This window comes from Copadichromis virginalis, linkage group LG15 (assembly GCF_057382275.1).
Source record: "Copadichromis virginalis isolate Kocher_CV1m ecotype Utaka linkage group LG15, C_Virginalis_male_GT1.1, whole genome shotgun sequence".
Classification (NCBI taxonomy): Eukaryota; Metazoa; Chordata; class Actinopteri; order Cichliformes; family Cichlidae; genus Copadichromis; species Copadichromis virginalis.
Genome location: NC_140632.1, coordinates 7619556 through 7640111, shown reverse-complemented (window position 1 = coordinate 7640111; position 20556 = coordinate 7619556). Strand labels below are relative to the sequence as shown.

The 20556-nt window shown below is 39.4% G+C and overlaps 2 protein-coding genes across 4 annotated transcripts in view; both read left to right on the top strand.

Moving 5' to 3' along the window:
* The first annotated feature begins 491 nt into the window (after positions 1 to 491).
* Positions 492 to 11410, top strand: LOC146691708 (uncharacterized). Of its 2 annotated transcripts, none has more exons than XM_085431640.1 (3): positions 492 to 629; positions 1285 to 1381; positions 4066 to 11410. In XM_085431640.1, exon 3 carries the CDS (start codon positions 4091 to 4093, stop codon positions 10733 to 10735), a length of 6645 nt encoding a protein of 2214 aa, XP_085287766.1. In that variant the 5' UTR covers positions 492 to 629; positions 1285 to 1381; positions 4066 to 4090; the 3' UTR covers positions 10736 to 11410. The 2 variants fall into 2 exon arrangements, with proteins under 2 accessions (XP_085287766.1, XP_085287765.1); XM_085431639.1 differs by having other exon boundaries at positions 1285 to 1394.
* A 2234-nt stretch (positions 11411 to 13644) lies between these two features.
* The window catches only part of itsn2a (intersectin 2a), a 49340-nt gene continuing 42428 nt past the window's right edge, over positions 13645 to 20556 (top strand). The window contains exon 1 of one of the 2 annotated variants that reach the window (XM_085431627.1): positions 13645 to 13750. The gene's annotated coding sequence lies outside the window, so the exon portion shown is untranslated. The remainder of the gene's footprint in view (positions 13751 to 20556) is intronic. The other variant, XM_085431628.1, reaches the window with a different exon arrangement.

Genomic DNA, 20556 nt, shown 5'->3' with positions numbered 1-20556 from the left:
TGATTCAGCAAACCCAGACATAGAGCTAAGGTCAAATTGATGCGCTTTCAAAATAAAAGTCTTACAAGTGTAAACTAAACTAGGACAGCAGCAGGTGACACAGCAGTCACTACAGCCTTTGCATTTATTAAGCGGTTGTACCACTTAATGAATTCGACTTCATTCACATCTTTTCTTTTTTTTCTTTTTCAGAATTCTTTTTTCTCAGAATTCTGACTTTTTTCCCTCAGAATTCAGGAAAAGAAGAAAAAAAAGGACGTGCCCACTTTTTTCCCCCAGTGGCCCTAATCCTCTTCCGTAGTTACAACACTAAATTTCACCATTTCCAAGATTTTTTTAAAGATTAATCCAAGCCTGTGTGCAACTTTTCAAGCATTTGTTTTGTTTTTTAACAAACCTTGCTTCATCTAATGTATTGAGTTTGCCGATCAAGTATTGCACTTTTATTTTGAAGTAGTGGTGCTCTTCTGTGACGTCACTTCCATAACAGTGCTGTGCATCGTCTATAGTCTCCCTCCTGAAATTCAGGGACTTCAACTCCGCTGCATCCTTCAAACGTTGTGCCGCAAAGAAGTGCGTAGTTTTACCAAGTGAGAACCACGGCCGTGTGAATGTTGTGCACACTTTGGGTAAGCTTCATCCTGTTTGCGGACTCCTTTTTGACGTCGCTTTGCCGTTGAAGTAGCTGTTTGTAACGACTTCACATCGCCATGTTTAGGTGGAAAGTAGTAAATGCAAACCCTCGATTAGGTTTTTCCTTCCGCTGGACCACTTTTAGCACTGCTGCCGTGTTAAATACATGGATGGCATCCTTTTAGTAATAGTAATTGGACTGTGTTTTTTTCCAGATAGCTCAGTGAATTATTGTGATGCACTTCAGTGTTCAGAAGCATTTGGTGCAGTCAAAATAATCGCCATCTGCTGGTCAAAATGCTTTGTTTGGAAAGGACTGTCCAAAAGGTTTCACTTTTATTCAGTAAAGCTGTTTTAACTAATTATTGTTGAATTTGCTCTTTTTTTTTTTAAAGAGTCTGTATCCTTTCGTTTAAGTGCCGTGGTAGACAAAAAATACCCCCAGTTTGTCCTTTTGTCAAAGGAACACCTGGTTTGTTTTTCTCCTGGTTAACGGCCCCACTTTCACTGAAGTGTAGCTCACAAACACATGCCCACAGTGTTTGTGAGATGGTGTCTAACAGGGCTGCATGTTTTTATCGTTCTTTAAGGAAGAGCTGAAGAATCAATACATTTATTATTTTTCAAATAAGCTTTTCATTTTTCATGCAGGGCTACAGTGTATCCACACGGTCTCTTTGCTACTTGGATGACAGCAAAGGGACCAGAGCAGGTACCAGACATGCTGGATATGCTGATGTTGGGCAGAGTAAGTAGCCAGAGTAAGTACACTGAAGTTTCACACACAGATCATCGTCTTTTTCTCTGAATTTGTTCATACAGTACAAACGAATTTAGAAGTGCCTTAGACTGCGATAGCAGTAAACACATATCTTCAAGCTGAACGATACTAAAAGTATACGATCTTTCATTCCCATTTTTTTTAATTTAAATTAATGATCATAATGATTAGAAACAAAAATATTCAAAACAAAAACATCTAAAATATTGTAGGGTTTTGGATAACTTTTTACTTTCTTTTCGTCAACACAAAAAAAAGACAAAACAGGACAAAAAGAAGTTTCTGATATATCCTGCAAAATAGTGCAGAAGTATAATACAGCCCCTTGAAATAAATTATAAATAAAAATATGTTTAGGAGGGACCAAATGTAATTTTTTTTGTGCACAGCTTCCACTTGGAAACTGCACCTTTAGACAATGTGTTTTGTTGTGTAGAGAAATGGGGAGGTTGCAGAATGAAGCATGAAAGCCTTTTGATTTTTAAGGATTCTGACTCGGTAACATGCACATTAGTATAGCACAATTGGCTGGTGTGCATATTTCATAGTTTTGCTGCACCTAGCTCAAGGTAAAAAAAAACATTTCTACCATCTGCTTTTGGTATTCCAGCCAATTACAGTAGCTTGTCAAGAAATGAAACATGCACCAGAGATGAAAAGCTCTCAAACTAACAAGGCTGTGAACACTTGGACTGATTCTTATGTAGCAGATTTCTACTTGAGGAATTAAAGCACTTAATATAACCATCTGCCACCAGATGGCACATCGTTGTTGAGAAACACCATAAATATGATAATCTAGGCATCATCTGTTTGTCAAAACTATTAGAATGAAATCGCGAATACAAGCATCAGAAATTAGCTTTGTCTGATGGGCGCTCCCGTAGTCATAGGGTGAGGAGTTGAGTCATTTGAGAGGGGTTAACACGTCAATTGCCTACTCCTCCACATCGAAAAGAGACAGCTAAAGCTCCTGGGTGCACCTCCTGGTTGCTGCTGGGCACATCCTACCAGGAGGATTGTTTCTTGGTTTTAGACTAGTCAGTTAATTTAACTTTTTTCTTCATTTAATTAACTAAGAAATGAGTCGCCTACATCCTAATGTAGGTCGGGGGTTCGAATCCGCTGAATGGGTACCCTGAGGTACTCCTGAGCAAGGTACCGTCCCTACACACTGCTCCCCGGTGCGCCTGCTTAGTGGCTACCCACTGCTTCACTGAGTGAATGGGTCAAGTGCAGAGAGTAATTTCCCCGCGGGGATCAATAAAGTATCCATTATTATTATTATTATTAATTCACACACACTCATATCCTGATGAATGGATCAGACAGCAACTTGAGGTTTAGTATCTTGCCCAAGACTACTTAGGCAATTAGACTGGAGATTGGAGCAGGCAGAGATTGAACCATCAAGGTTATGATTGGTCTACAGCCACCACAATGTACAATGAAGTCATGTAAATATTCAAAAAGTCTGCATGCAGGGATTCTTATTTAATAGGTTTGTTATGCCTAAAGAGTACACGCAATGTCATTTCTGAGTGCAAAAAACTCCACTGCATTGCTTATTTGATGTTATCAAATACCCAAGAGTTATAGAAATTTAAAAAAAAAAAACCCTCGAGTTGCTGCTTGAACTTAATAAATAAAACTTAATGAAAAGCTCTAAAAATTGTGCATTACATCATAACAACTTTGCTTATTTGTAATTTATTTTTTTTTATTTTTTTGAGGGGGGGTTGCAAAAGCAAAATGAAAGTCTTCATGCTAAAAACCATTAATAATGATATTAAAATATAATTACATTACTTCATGATATTAAAAAAAATTGGGGGCTGCTTTTGGGAATTATTTTGTGACGTAACTGGGGTTGGGCAATGTGGCTAAAAGCCATTATTGCTGAATTTCTAGGTAATAATTCAAGATCAGAATCCTCAGTTTGCCCACCAATTTAGTTTAACGTATGTGATCATGTTATGAATGGCTGTGGCCCTGAACTCAGTCCCTATTAACAAATAGGCCAAAGCTTCGGACTACAATTGGTTACAAGTGTCTGTCCCACTTTGGCCGTCTCATCATGGCCTCTTACTGTTATCATAGCCAGTAAGAGTCCAAAAGTCCGATCTGCACTGGTATAAATCAGATAATATAATTAAAATGTAAAATTTCACAAATAAATATTCTTAGCTCAGGGTCAAGTTTCAAAACAGCAGCCCTATGTCTAGTATGAGAACAGATAATATGCTCAAAGATAAAGGTAAAAGATGGAAAAAAATAAAGAAATATTTAGGGAAGCTGGCAGCGTAAGCATGTTTGTTTCACATGTAGACCAGTGCCAAAGTTAATGGAGCTCTGATTCAGTAGGACTACCGTACTGTTAAAATACTATCAATATGTGCGTTTTTGTTTTTTTGTTTTTGTCCTGCACACTGTTGTACACTGTGGCTTGCAGTGTACTGAGCTAGCTGTAGTCTTGCAGTATGTCTGTGCCCCGGTATCAAAACCCAAAGCTTACAAAATTATAATGAAGTGGGTAGAATAAAGTGCACTATTATTTTTCTCGGCTGTTATAGTGTGAAAATTGGTACATTTAGACTGAGTTAATGAGTTATGGTTCATATATAATGTATACTATTTTTGTTTCCACACAGGAATAGGGGGCGCAAAGATACGAAAATGGAACTGAAGATGGAGGACACCAACCCAAATAGACTGAATGACAGCAAAAGGATGGATGCCAACACTGTCTGGCAATGGCGGATTATGCACGTAAAAAAATACTCAAGAAGCCCCGAACCATTCCATTACAGCAATAAAATTGGATTAGATTTTAATGTTGGATCCACGGCACAGAAACTGGATTTACAATTACTGACAAACGGGGTCATGCTTGAAATCTGTGACTTTGCTAAAATGGTTACAAAGGGTAAAAGCCACTTTATCATGAACATTCTGGAGAACAATTTTGATCTTGGTTTGGAAAATGAGCAACAACGGATTCATTTTAGAGCTCAGATTTCACACAAGCTCAAGGACCTGATGAGGAGGCCTCCTAAAGAAAAACTTGACATTGCTGCTCTTTTTGGTTCTTCTTTTGTGCCAGTGTGTGCCAGAAGCATCAAAAAAGAACCGAATGTGGGAGCCGATTGCCAGTATTTCGGTTTCCAGCTGAAGAAAGAAGATAATGGTAGACATGCAAGCAAAATTCCTTGCTCACAAACATCTGAAAAAAAGATTGACCGACTACATGCTGATGTCAGCGATGATGAAGAGGAAATTGAGTGCTTAGGGGCGCAGTTAAAAGAAGAAATCAGAGGAGATGTTCTCCCATTTTCATACCCTTACTGTGAAGAAATTGGTTTGCGCTTTGAAAGTGGTGCAAAACAAAGCCTTGATCCAGGTTTATTGACAAATGGTATGATGGTAGAACTGGTAGACTTTACTAGAGTACTGATTGCATCCTACAGCTCTATTATTCTCAGTGTCCTGAAGCATAATTTTGAACTTGACCTTCAAAATCAACAGGACAAAAAGCAAGTTTTGTTCAGCGTGTCCCAACTGTTGAAAAGGAGAAAAAAACTTAAGAGCACTGGTACTAAAATAAGTCCACATTTTAAGAATGAGCTGTTTTCCTTTGAGACAAATCCCTTTAAAAGAGCTCCCACACAGCTGACTATGGAAGAACTTCTATACGAGAGCTTGAAGAAAAGAAGAAAATACAATTCAAAAGCAAATATGCAAAATGAATGTGACATGGAAGAAGAGACAATGGAAACGGAAAGTAACATGTGGAAGCTGCGTGCTAACCGTGTGAAACAAATCCTACTGGTATTAGACAAAGAGTACTGTACATTCTTCAGGCCCAATAAAGCAAATTTGGAATTCAATATTGGGTTTGGGCCCAAGAAAAACTTGAGTGGTGACTATCTGACCAATTCTGTTCTGTATAAAGTTGCTCGATTTGCCTTGGCAATGAATTCATCCCAGCAGGAATTCATCATGGAGATTCTTGAGAAGAACTTTGACTTAGGCCTGAAGAACAAGTCTTATAAACCTACCTTTGCATGTGAACTCATGAGTAGAGTAAGACAGCTTCAGAAATGCGAGGTTCCGGTCAAATTCTCTAAAGAAGTTTTTGAACTTCCTCGTCCTGTTCCATCATTCAGAATGACATCTCAGAGAATGGACATTGTTAGCCCAGACCTCAGCAGCAGATCGAATGTGAAGGAATCTGATATCGCTCCTTCAAATTGTCCTGACTCACAAGCTGAAACTAAACTAAGTCCAAATGATGTAACTACAACTGATTTACCAGTCCATCTACATGAAACTGAACCCAAGCCACATACTGAAACCAAACCTGAAATAAAGTCAGAGAAAAATGTCCATCCTTATCACTTCTGCAAGGAGATTGGTCTGAAACTTCATGTCAGCTGCAGTCAACAAAAACACAAACTTGACATCAGCAAACTGACCAAAGGAGCAATGATGGAAGTAACAAACTTTGCTGAAAAGTTGTGTGGAACATTTGAGCAGATTTGTCTGGATGTTCTCAGACACAACTTTGAGCTTGATTTGCAAAGTGTCGATTCAGAACTTGCAAGAAATATTCTTGCACACATTCCGGCTGCAAATGAAGAAAGAAATCTTGTGACCCGTGTAACCCATGGGAAATCGAAGCACCCGAAAAGAGATTACCCAATTCTCCCGACACTGAATTGCCAGAATAACCCAAATACAGAAGCATGTAGAGCTGATTCTACTGAGGAAAATGTACACAAAGATGTAAGCAGTACCACTGACACTGAACAACAAGATGACCTCAACTCAGCGCTGTGGAAATTGAGACGTATTCAAATTCAGCACATCCTCTCAGTACCTCATGGAGAACACTGCCCACTTTATTCTTACTCTAGATGTAAGAAATTGGGCATCGACTTTAATGTAGGATCTGGAATAAAACTAAATCTTGACCCAAAGTTACTTACCAATGGCATCATGGTTGAAGTTAACACGTTTGCCGAAGCAATGTTGTCATCTACAAAAGATTTCATCACAGCAATCCTGGAGTACAACTTTGATTTAAATTTGAACAGCGAGGCAAGTCGCAATGCCTTTGGAAAGAAGCTTATGCGAAACTCTGGAGCAATGAAGACAAAGAAACTAGCTGCATCTCAGAAGAAAATACTTTTTCAACTGCCTGACTCAAAATCTGTAGATGAATATACTCCATATTGCCCCAAATGTTATCAAGACAGAATTAAGCGTCATCAAGATAAATCGCAGTCTGGTCGCGTCCCTGAGCAGCCCCAAACTGGGTCAGATGTTTGTGCTGATGCAAAGGCAGAAAGTACTCAAAATGATCGAACCTCTATTTCTGCAGCAACAAGAAAGACTATAATGAGCTGTTACCCCTCATGCAGGAAAATGGGTTTAAGACTCCGCGTGAGTAAAGCACACCGTAAACGTAAACTCGAAACACGTGCTTTGACCTGGGGTGTTATGTGTGAGGTTTATTCTTTTGCCAGGAAACTGAGTGGAACAAAGCATAAACTTGTCAATGATATTCTTGAGCACAACTTCAACTTGGACAAACAGACTCTAGACCTCAATCCTTCAATGTTGTTCTGTAGAGTACAGCCACGAGAAGGAGAGCATGCCTGGTTCAATGATGTTTTTGTTATTCAGGCACCTCGCAAATGTCCTGTTATTGGGGTTAAAAGGGAAGGACAATCCACCACGCAGACAAATGAATGGAAAGAAACGATCAGAAAAAGACAGCTGGACATGCAGGCAAAGAAGAAAAGGGCCATGGTGTCAAGTGATTATGCCAATGATAGTGTAGGAAGGATTGGATTTGATGAAATGGGTTTGAGTCTAGACGAAACAGTTGGAGTGGACTATTGCTACATGTGTCCTATAGAAGCAGACACACTCACAGATTCAGAAAACAGCGGGAATGAGGATGACATAGAAAACCCAACATCATCTTGCATCTCTGCTCCTTTCCATACCACCACTGATAGTTCCTTCAGTTCAGCAATCGTAGACACAGATATGGACCTGCCATCTCCAAGTCAGCCAGATGAAAGTGGGCTGCTAGAATATGAAGAGGAGGAAGAGATTCCAACAGATGTACCAAATGAATTTGACATGAAAGAAGAGGAAAAGGAAATGGAGAGTAACATGTGGAAGCTGCGTACTCACCGTGTGAAACAAATCCTCCTAGTCCTAGACAAAGAGTACTGTCCATTCTTCAGGCCCAAGAAAGTTAACCTAGAATTCAATATTGGGTTTAGACCCAAGAAAAATTTGAGTGCTGACTGTCTGACCAATTCTGTTCTGTATAAAGTTGCTCGGTTTGCCTTGGCAATGAGTTCATCCCAGCAGGAATTCATCATGGAGATTCTTGAGAAGAACTTTGCATTAGACCTAGAGAGCAATAGCCACAGATACACCATTGCATGTGAACTGATGAATAAAATAAGACAGCTTCAGGAATATGAAGATCCAGTCAAATTCTCAAAAGAGGTATTTAAACTCCCCGATTCCATGTTTTCAATAGGCACAAGATACCAGAGCATGGACAGCAGCATATCAAGATTGGATGAGTCTGATGTTGAACCCTCACATCCCCCTGATTCAGATGGTGAAACTAGACCAGACCCACATGTGTCAACTATACCAGGTTTACCAGCTGGTCCACCGAAAACAATATCCGAGGAAAGTGTGAACCTGTATCCCTTCTCCAAGGAGATTGGTCTGAAGTTGCATGTAAGCTGCAGTCAACAGAAAAACAAACTTGATGTCAACAAACTGACCAAAGGAGCAATGATGGAAGTGACAAACTTTGCTGAAAAGTTGTGTGGGACATTTGAGCAGATTTGTCTGGACGTTCTCAGACACAACTTTGAGCTTGATTTGCAAAACGTCAATTCTGAACTTGCTAGACATATTCTTGCACAAATTCCTGTTGCAAATGATCATAGAAATGTGGCAACCTGGGTTGCCCAAGCAAAGCAAAAGAACACACGAAGAGATTATCCAATAGTCATGAAACTGAATTGCCAATACAAGCCAGATGCAGAAATATGTAGTGCTGCATCTACTCGAACAGTCAAGCACCAAAATGTAAGCACTTCCACTGACAAGCAACAAAATGACCTAAATTCAGTTCTATGGAGATTGCGTATCAATCAAATTCAACGCATCCTCTCAGTGCCTCATGGAGAACATTGCCCACTGTATTCTTACTCCAGGTGTAAGAAATTGGATATGGATTTTAATGTCGGATTTGGAGTAAAGCAAAATCTGGACCCAAAGTTATTGACCAACGGCGTCATGGTTGAAGTTAACACATTTGCCGAAGCAATGCTGTCATCCACAAAAGACTTCATCATGGAGATCCTGGAGTATAATTTTGATCTAAATTTGAACAGTGAGCTATCTCACATTGCCTTCGCAGAGCAGCTCATGCAAACCATTACAACACTGAAGTCAAAAAAATTCAGCCTGCCTCAAAAGAAAAAGCTTTTTAAACTCCCTCTGTCAGTTTTCTTTGAGGAATATACTCCAGATTGCCCCAAATGTCATCAAGATAAAAATGGCAAGCTTGTCCAGGATGAATCTCACTCTGGTAATGTGCTTTGCCATCCTCTTGCCGTGACCAGCGTCATCTCTACTAACGCAAGCAGCACGGTAAAAAAGCCTCCAGATGATCAAACCTCTTTTTCTGCATCAGTAGAAACAATATTGAACACTTACCCTCTCTGCAAGAAAATAGGTTTAAGCCTATGTGTGGACAAAGCTCACCCAAAACTTAAACTCGACACATGTGTTTTGACGTGGGAGGTCATGTGCGAGGTGTATTCTTTTGCCAGGAAACTGTGCGGGACAAAGCACAAGCTTGTCAATGATGTTCTTGAGCACAACTTCAGCTTGGACAAGCAGAGTCTAGACATGAATCCTTCAGTGCAGTTCTACAGAGTGAATCCACATGATGGAGAGCCCGCCTGGTTCAGCGAAGTTTTCATTATTCAGCCACCTCGCACATTTCAAGTCATTGAGAGTGCAGAAGAAGAGCTTCCCACTGTGCAGAGAAATGAATGGAAGGAAACGGTTCGAAAAAGACAACTGGAAATGCAAGCAAAGAAGGAAAAAGCCATGCTGTTAAGTAATACTCTGAGTGCTGTGACATTAACAAAGAATAAGCAGAAAAATCTCTATCCTATTTGCAAGAAAATAGGTCTGGACCTTGATGTTTCATCAAAATCAGCGGACAAAAAAAAGCTGAACTTGAAGTTACTGACATCATCGGTGCTGTTGGAAATACAGAAATTTGCAGCAACGAAAAGGAACCAGTATTTCCCAGCTATTTTGTTTGACATCCTAGACTATAACTTTGAGATTAGCTCACAGCATCACAGGCGCTGGGAATTTTCAATCGCTGCTGCAACCAAATTCCATTCGATGATCAGACAGTATCGAAATACTGGAATAGAAAAGATCTTCAAGTTACCATTTCTGTCTGGACCCAAACTCCCACAGAGCTTAACACAAAATCTGCAAAATAATAAAAGTGCTCATAGAGTGGATGGAAACCAATGTGTGCAGCCAGCAACATATCATGCAATCCAAATGCAGCCAGTGACAATAATGCAGATGAATGTCAACCCTATGAACATCCCTACGATTACCTCCATTTTTACACCTATGATTACCTCTGTAATCAACCCTATGGTTACCCCTGTGATTAACCCAACAATTACCCCAATTTTTACACCTCCAGTTACCGTCATTAATACCCCTACAATTGCCCCCATGAGCACCTCTACACTTACCCCCATGAATACCCCTACGATTACCTCCACCAGTACCACCACAACTGTAGGTTGTGACGGTTTTCTTCCAGGAAACCTCCAAATTAAAGAGGAGGAAGATGATCCACGTTATGGCAATATGCCATCACTGGATGTTGAAACAAACTATCACCAAGGTAATGATGATGTAAGAACTGACTTAAACACTGAGGCTGCCAAGAATTTAGTCCCAGGTCATCCTGCAGGCTCCCTTGGGCATACCGCATGTCCAACCTCTGAAAGCAATAATGGAAGCAAGTCATCACAGCCCTCTGATGGATGTGTGCAAACTGCATCTCTAAGTAGTGAGACTGTCATAAAAACCGAGTCAGACACTGAGGGATACATGGATTACTACATGGTAACTGTAGGTCAGGACACAGAGATAAAAGAGGAGCAGGAACATGTGCCAGCTGGAAGTGCAGAAAGTGAAGTGGATGTTAAACAGGAATGTGAGTGTTAATGGAAAAAAAATGTCTTTTGTATAGACCATTAAGTTTGAATAATGTTGCCTTAATCCCTGTGAAAAGCTTTTTGTTGTTGATGGAGAAGGAGAGTTCAATCTTTTTTCTTTCTTTTCTTTTTTTTTTTTTTTTTTTTTTAAAGCGATCTCAATCTATACAAATATAGTAGAGCTATGGGTTAAAAGCCTGAAAAGATGGCTCATATTGACCAAAAGCTTTCAGGGCAAATGTCTGCAGCATGGAACCACATGTGTTATTTCCCTTCTGTAGCAGCCTTTTAGTACTCTAATTTATAACAAAGAATTTGGATGTTGAACTTCATAGATGTTGTTTCCTTTTTTTCCCTTTTCTTCTTTCTTTTTATCCATTGAGGTATCCTGGACTGTTTGTAAAATGTTTATCATTCTCTTGCTTTTTGTTTTATATATTTTACTCTTTTTTTCACATATGTATGTATTTCACTTTATAAATGAGCAAACATAGAAATACGTCATTGTGTAAATATGTATATACAAAAGTTTTTCAGATAATTTTCCAGAATGGCAACAATAATGTAAATTACTAAAACTGATCCTGCAACACAAATAAATGTATGTATTCATATTTGAGGTAATATACACATTGATAGCTCACTGTATGTACATTTTGTATAAAGGTTTGAAAGCTCGAACCTGTCATATCGTCATGGTGTGTTTTATTTATATATATATATATGTGTGTAAATATTACAGTGGCGAGCAAATTTTTTAGCTCGCTAACCAATGTAAGGTGTTTGTGATTAATACTTGTATTCCCAACCAAAAAAATTGTCTTGGTGTTTAAATGTTATGCTTGATCAGTTTCTTACTGAAGTCCAGTGTGCCTAATTAACAACAATATAATATTTACTTTTAAACAAGTTTTTGTCAGGTTTCCTGAATATTTGGGTTTTCTTGTGTATGTGTCTAACATTTGCTAAGTATTGCATATTTAATTGTAGCTGAAATTTTCATATTAGAGGCTTAAAGATTAGACTTGGTGTATGATTTTGATGTAATGCCAAAATTGAGCCGTTGGTGGTGCTCAATACTAACATAATTTACTCCTTTTGTGGACCTTATATATTCTACAAACCATATAACCATTAAAAGAAAAACGAGTAAAAGACTTTTTCTACATGGCTTTAGGGATTTTAAAAAGGAATTCTATCCCCAGTTCACTAAAATAAAAAATTCAAAAAGACAAATCACTAAATTGTCTTTTGGGTTGCCACTCTGTTATGTTTTGTATAAGTTGTTTGTAGATTTTGATTATTACTAATATAAGTGGCTGAAAATCCAACATACAGGTGACAAATGAAAGAAAAAAGTGATTTGTGAGCAAGACACAAATGTCTACTGCAAGACAAAATCAGTGTGAAGGACTGGTATAGATAACAACTTTCAGGCTTATGTGCAGCCTTGTGACCTATTACAGATTAATATGAGAAGTGGAGCTGCACAAAAATTCTAATGGAATCTTTGGATAATGGTTTAGTAGAAGGTGGGGGGCTGGAGTATTTAGACATTTTACTTAAGTAAAGGTAATAAAGTATATAAAAATATAAAGCAAGAGCAGAAAACTGCATAACATAGGCATACTTAAATTTTCCCCTCAAAATTCCCTGATTCTGGGACGCTACTGGAGGGATGCTCATCGTTGTTCCTAAAGAAATTCCCTGGCCTAATGCTTGACTTCATTAATGCACAGCAAAGCATTTAGTGAGGTTTTGCAGAATGCGGACTGAGCCACCACTCGCATCAGAATGGAAATGTTTCACCTTTGGATAAACCTAATCTCTCAAGACAACCTTACATCTAAGAGTTCAATAGGGGCAGAGTGTGAAAGTTCTTCATTTAATTAGTCACCCATCTACAGTATTTCGAGATAGTTTGCTTCCAAGAACTGAGAATTTCTTGTCATTCATCATATTTACGTACTTTGTTACGAAAAGCTAGTCATAAAAACATAATTTGTTCCCATTTCTTTTGTTGGATGCACAAAAAATGCCAAAGGTAAATACGTTTGACAGGGATAAAATAGTATCTTTGCTCCAACAAGGTGGTTCCCAAAGAACTATTACTTAAAACTTGGGATATTTCACCATGGTGTGCATGGTGTCCTTAAAAACATTTGAAGAAACTGGACAATTGGAGGACAAAAGAAGAATGATTTCTAATCTCAATGAGAGTTTTACCTGGATAACTAAAGGACTAATAGAAAACAAGAAGTGGCAGGCCTTAAAAAAAGACTGTACAGCTGATGAACCATATCTGAAAGTTAAGGTCAAACACAGCTCCTGAAAAATTATGTGATTATGAATGCAGAAAGGTACAGTCAGATTTTGATCTACCATGTTTTGCAATCTGGAACTCATCTCATTGGTAACGGTTTAATTTGTCAGCTTGAAAATGATCCCAAACACACTCACAATGCAATAAAAGCATATGTGATTAGAAAAACACACAATGGAACACTATCGATCATGGATTGGCCTCCGCAGAGCTTGGAGGTGGACAATACTGAAGCAATGTGGGGTCATATTGATGGAGAATGGAAGAAAAGAAAGCCAAAATCCAAAGAAAGAGCTATGAATGTTCTTCAATAAGCCTGGATAATTATTATTAAAGAAATGACAAGAAAGCGTCAATAGAAGGTGGTCATTAAGGTGGTTTTTGCCTCTCTTTTTCTATGTGTCTATGTACGTTTTCATAAATCTCTCTACTTCTTTCACATTCTCCCAGAAAAATATACTTAAAACTTTTTCAGAGCACTGTACATCTGAAGGAGTTGAACAGTAGTTCGTTCCCTTTTGAGTTTTATTTTTGAAAGACAAAGCCGGAAGTCTTCCGCGCACTTCCGCGTAGCTTGACTCTTGGAACTGAAGACGCCCATTTCCAGTCCACACCCGCCCGGCTGCTGGATCGATCCTCCCCTCTTCAGTAGCTGGATCGTCACCCTGGATGCCGATCAGCACCGCTATTCTACCGCAACAGGTAAAAGAATAGAAATCATTCCCACGCTTATACCGAACAAAATGCATGACTTGCTGGATACTGTCGCTGAAGATTTTCTTCCCCTCTACCTGTTCTTTCAAGGTAAGTGGGATGTCCTGCTTTATTAAACCCAGCATTTAAAAAGGCGAGGCAGTGCAGCGTATTAACAACGAGGTTTGTCTACCTGCAGTACAGCCCATTGTTAATGTTTCATCCTGAAAATATGTGGAGCTCTCAAACCTGTCTCTGAGCCACTAGTGCCAGTCTTTTGTCTGCGTTATGGATGAAGAGCACCCCATATGGCTGAAAACTGGTTCTTCAGATCTTTTCACTGTTTACTCATTAATTTTGCTTGTTTGAATAAGGCGGAGAAGAGGAAAAGGAAAACTAACCTGGATTTAAAGAGAAATTCATTTTTTAAAGCAGTCAAAATAGATTTAGGCTCTAAATTACTAGTCTTTTTTTCAAGATAATATAATTATCTATGTATATTATTAGATATATACTGTCTGATAATATATATACTATGTGCAACAACGACAAGCAGGGAATGGCATATTGTTTTTATGATAAAAGGTGTAACTCCAAAGGTTATTCCTGTGTTCCCTCAGGTACTACTTAAAGGAAATGACATGCTTCCCTGTGACTATTAAACATGCTGAAAATCACTGCTGTGTTTAACCTGAGGGAGAAAATCTATGTGATATTTCTCAAAGTCACTTTAACGGTCTGCTGGGTGTCTGTGCTCACTTTCTTAGGCCCAGCAATTTCCCTAAAAGGTGACTTACATTTGGCGCTTCCTCCGTTAAAAGATGGAAAATATAACACGAGGAGGGCCTCCGGTTCGAAGCCCGTCAAATGCGTCTGTTATCTTTATTTTTCCTGATATAAAAAAGTGTCATCAGCTGTTTAATAGTTGAGCAAAGGTGTGAATTTCCATTCTTATATATGAGATGACTGGGGCAGCTTTGGATGTTTATGCACGTACGTGTTGAATCACTGCAGCAAAGACTAATTATAGAGATTGCTTTGTGTGTGCGTGTGTTTATGTGTGTGTTCTGCTGCCCTCGGTGAAAACAGAACGAGGAGACTTTCTTTGCTGAAGTGGCAAAGTCCATGTGACTGCAATTTCTGTGACATCTGTGCTTTATCCCAGAAGGGACTGTTGCATATCCACCTGCCGAGACTCAAAGCGTTGCGTAATATCCACACGTTCACATAAGTGTACAATACACCAGCGTGTTCGCTGGTGTGGTGAAAGAGGAACCTGATGTGCTTCAGAGTCCATTCTCATATAGCAGTTACAGTGGCATGGATGCTGTATTGAGGTTAATTTGGCATTATTATTATTGTGTCTTAAGTATGTGGGGAAGAAGGTGAGGTTGGAGGTACTGCTGAGTGTGTGTTTTTCACTTCGGGGGTGGGGGGAGTGTACAGGAAGTTAACAAAAAAAAGGTGAATCATTTCATTGAGCTGACCCATAAACGTACCAAAAGGCATAGAATGATTCTTCTGTCGGAAGCGTCCCCAATTTTCACCTGCAGCCCACTGGGGGGAAGGTGTGTGGCATGTGTGCGCTTGTGTGTGTCTGCTCTCTTGTGAATAGGAGGAAAATCCCAGCACATGCACACAGGACACACGCATGCACACAGGCTTCTTTCTTCCTCAGGCTTCGCAAAGCTTCCTGGGCTGTGTCCGCTAGAACAGGGTCCCCCTCTGTGTGAGGAGGGTGTGTTGGACACACTCCGCGCACACAGGCCGAAACATTGATATTCACGTCAGACCGGTCCAGTGTGGTGCACACAGGTGTCAATCAGCATGCTGGGCTGAGTCAAAGGTTCTTTGATTCATTTTGTTCCTCAGCACTGCTGGCCCTTAAAGGATTTATGTCTTATTCCTCATATTAGAAACTTTCAAAATGCTTAATGCAATGTTATTTTTAAACATCAGTGTAACATCAAGGCTAGCTTTGCAACTGCTGGCTTTGCAACATCAACCTGTGTAAGTATGAAAATAGCATGTGCCATTTGTTCTTCATTTGCTTCTTAAAGACGCCAAAACTAGAACTAAACTTGCGCTGCAAAGTAATTTGTTCTATGCTCAAATTTTTAATGGTTTATTTTCCGTTATGATTATTTTTGTAGTATTTCGTGTCCAAAAGTTCATTCGGGGATCTGGCATGATTTGAAGTAGCATTGTGAGATGACTGTGTTTCTCTCCACTACATCTGCCATACCAGCAGGGGCCGAGCTGCAAGGTAAATCAAATCAAAGACGCATAATGACATTTTAAAGTTATTTTCAGACATCCAAGGGACTTCAATCAGTGTACCATTTTGTTGTGAACCTGTGCAGGTACAGTCACTGTTGATGTAGAGGGTGTCCTCTTTCCTCTTTTGTTGATTCAGTGCCGTTGTCATCCAGGATATAGCATGTCCTGTTTAAACAGTGGAGTCTCTTCTCTAACCTAGCCAACGGGAGATATTGTTATATTTGACACCAGGTACACCTCAGGGTACAGGGTTGTGTATAAGGGTGGATGAAACTCTGCTAAAGGCCTATACATGTTTGCACATGGAAGTGTTAGGTACACGCAAATAGCATAGAGCCATGTGAAAAAGAAAGTTTGCACAGGACTCTGTGCAGTCCTGGGAAAATCTAAGTACATCCTTTAAGAGCATTTAAGCGGGTAAGAAGCAGCTAGGTGGTGCTAATCCAATGCACTTGATTAACTGATGATCATCAAGTGTGAGCACCTCTGAGGCAGACGTTTTGGCAGTTCAGTTGTTTGTTAACACAGTGACACATCATCTCAGACCATACAGGCCGCAGTTAGCATGTTAGGTGTTAACGTTTGTGAGAGTACACTTAGAAAAAGACTGTAGAAGTATGGATTTTTTTTGGAGGCGTTGCCTGGAGAAAGTCTCTAAAAGGAATATGGCAGTATTGCTTAGACTAGACAAGACTTCTGGAACAATGTTCCTTGGACAGACAAGACCAAAGTGGAGATGTTTGGCCATAATGCACAGCACCATGTTTGGAGAAAACCAAACGCAGCATATCAGCACAAACCTCTCATACCAATGGTCGAGGATGGTGGTGCAGGGGTGATGATTTGGGCTTATTTTATAGCCACAGGTCCCGGGTACCTTGCAGTCACTGAGTTAACCATGAACTCCTCTGTATACCAAAGTATTCTAGAGTCAAATGGGAGTCCATCTGTCTGACAGCTGAATTTTGACTAATGTAGCAGGACAGTGATCCCAAGCACAGCAGCAAATCCACAGCAGAGCAGCTGAAAAGAAAAGATTCAAGGTGTTGCGATGGCCCAGTCGTGGCCCAGTCCAGAACTCAACCTGGTTCAAATGCTGTAGTGGGACATTGAAGGTGCTGTGAATAAACAAATGAGTTAGGGGAGTCTATGTTAGCTGTCATAGGTAGAGAGAGGCAGGGGACACCCTGGATAGGTCACCATTCTGTCACAGGGCTTAAATATGGAGAAAGACAACCATTCACACCTGTGGCCAATTTAGATTCACTAATTACTCTAACCCTGTGTATGGGACTGGGGAGGATACCAGAGTACCTGGATAGAATAAACTCCACACAGAAAGGCAGCAACCAGACTGCATATGAAAATAACAGTGCTAAGCACCAGATCACTATGGCATCCCTAATCATGAGGGATACTTAGTTTTTCTTAGAAGATTGCATAGAATACTTTGAAGACATTACTTTTTCCACTAGTGCACATGTACTCACACACAGAGACACATACACATAGATGAGCAAACTGCCAACTTTCTGTGTATATATGTGTTAAGAAAATATTTCATTACTTATAGGACCTCATCTCGGGTGAGACACTGATGAGGTTTTAGTACATGGTGATGAGTTAGCCACACAGTTTCAACAGATGGCAACAACAAGGAAAAGTGAGATCACTTCAAGTGAAGTGGGAGACTGAGCACTGTAAATCTTTACTGGGTGTAAAGAGAGGTCCATGTATTTGCTTTCTGTTCTTTTCTTTCTTTCTTTTTTTCCAAAGAACATAATTTGCATCATCATTTTGATGCTTGAATCCACACACCAGCAAAGATGAGTCATAGATAGGGAACAGAGGCTCCAGAAAGTCACTGAACTGAAAAGAGGCATGCAAGTACAGCACAATGTGTTTCTATAAGCTTAATCGCAATGTGTTGCGGTAAAGGCGAGCTGCATTTTCTATGTACAGGCAGTTTGTGCCAGAATATAATATCTAGACTATATCTCGTTTTTTGGGGGGGGTTTTTGTTAAATAAAACTTCCCACACAATCCGTGGGTTGTCATGTTCAGGCTTGTGGAACAAGCTGCAGTCAGGTCCATATGTTTTTGGACAATGACACATATTCTTTGTTGTAATTTTGCATCTGTATACCACTACACTGGATTTTAAGTCAAATAATCAACATTTGATTAAAGTGCAGACTTTTATCTTTAATGGATTTAGCAAAAGCACGGTCCCCCATTTTTAGAGACTCAAAAGAAATTGGTCCAACTAAAATAATTTTAAATATGGGGATTGCTGGAGAATATTTAGCAGTTAATAACTGTCTGAAGTCTAAAACCCACGGGCATCACCAAATGCTGTGTGTGGTCCTTTAAGATACTTTATCAGGCCTTTACTGGAGCCACCTTCAGTTGCTGCTTGTTTGTCGGCCTCTGTATTCAGCTTCAACTTCAGTAACTAAAGAGTATGCTGTGTTGTGTTGACTGAGTGACCATTGAACAATATCCTTTTTTTTTGGTGTGAGAAACACTTGGTTGTTTATGGAGTTTGTGCCTCCCTGAGAGTGTTCTTGCATTGGTACTGTAAGTTGTTGTGAAGCTGTTGAGAACCATGGAAATAATTCTGTGGTATTTCAGGCATTTCGGTGTTGCTGAGCTAACCAGTGCATTCATTCTATTTAAGAATGTACCAGATTGTTGATTCTTGCTATCTGTCTCTGGTTTTCCAGCCTAATGATAGCCTCCCTCACTTGCACTGATGTCTCTCTGGACCTCATATTCATACTTTTACTGAATGGTTACCAAATACAAGTTCAGCAAGTGGAATCAACTCCAGATCTACCTATCGATTTATCCAATTACTGTTAAGGCTCAGAGAAATGTGTATAAAAATGGCTGTAATTCTTAAATAGCTAATGCGGTACGCTTGCAATGCGCTTTAATTAAAGCTGAAATTACATATTGTTTGTTTGATGTAAAATACACATTCAGTCTCATATTGATATGGTCCCTTATTTTGCACACTGTACATAGATGGCAGTAATGTGCAAAATACATGTATACTCGCATATTTTTATACAAAGAACTACAGTAATGTGTATAGCTTTAATAATATTTCGACACAATCTTGCATGCTTCATATTTATCTGTTTCTCATACTTCCATAGCTCTCTTGTACACTATGGGATTTCGATTCTGTGTTAGTCCTGTACATATTGCAAAACTGACGATGACATTGACTCTGACTTTTAGTTATAGATCTAACTGTAAGACATTTCTTGCATTGCATCCAGATATTTAATTAAATGCCCTTGTAGAAAACTTACAAGCATACAAATAAATGACAAAAAATAACTTCTGCATTGATACATGAATATGAATTCTTTTGTTAATTCGATATTTCTGCTTTTGATAGAACTGACAAATATTGGTGTGTGTATATGTTATCTGAAATGCACTGATGCGAAGACCATTCTATTGCAGAGTGTGATGCAGAAAAAGATGATCGTACTCTGACTGTACTGTTTAACATGCCGTAAGGAGCTAGTTTGTGAAATCCATTGCTGAAGATTAGCCCCATTATTTTACTCCCTAAAATCTATATCATCACTCATCCCCAGAAGACAGTTTGTGTCAGCCTCCATTCACTATAAAACAATTGTTTTCCTGTAACTGCTTCCTGTGTTTCTATTTTAGTTGGTATTTTTTTCATAAAATTGGGAATTTAGTTCATAAATGTCAGTATTGTTTGCTAGTGCGCGTGAATTATTTGTTGCCTATGTTGTATATGCGCGGGTTTGCACGGAGCCGCTGGCGCAGACACTCGAAATATACCGAAGCATAAGCCTCAGTGGGCTGTTCATTGCTCTTAAGTAATTGGCAGTGCCGGCATGTACAGACAGTGATTTATACTACAAGATAGCCACAGTCTCCCCTCCAGGAATTCACACAAAAACAGGGAAGCAAATGATGGAGCAATAGTGTAATAAGAACGGAAGGGGAGTAGGAGTGGAAAGAAACTATGTGGGAATCATAAGAGATACGTTTCAATGAACGATGAATAAGAAATAGAGGAGTTGAAATAAAAAAAGACAGAGGGAGGGGTGAAGTGAGGAAAAAGTTGTGATGGAAGGACTTAGTGAAAGCAAAAAAGGAGATTGCTTAGACCTGACAAGAATCAAAAGTGATGAGGAGAAACACTGCCTGTTAGCTATAGGCACGCAAAGAGAAATGAGAGGAAATAAGGAGGAAATGGATGGAGTGAAGTGGAGCGGCTAACAGAATCTTAACAACAAGATTGAAAGAGTTGCTACCTATAGGTGTGGTTTATATGCAAAATAAGCTTGAATGTCGTGGTAATTTGGGGCTTTTAATTATTGTTTTCTAACACAGACCTGGCTTTGAAGTATAGTATAAAAACCTTCAATATGGTGGGGTCGGTGAAGCTTGATGTTAGTCTGCTTTATCTATCCCAAAACCAGATTTGATTTGTGTTTGGGTTCCTGTTGGACCACCCAGTCGTGTCCAAGTTTCAACTA

Excerpts from the sequence above, each read along its gene's own strand:
- LOC146691708 (XM_085431640.1), top strand. The coding sequence starts at position 4,091 with ATGGAACTGAAGATGGAGGACACCAACCCAAATAGACTGAATGACAGC.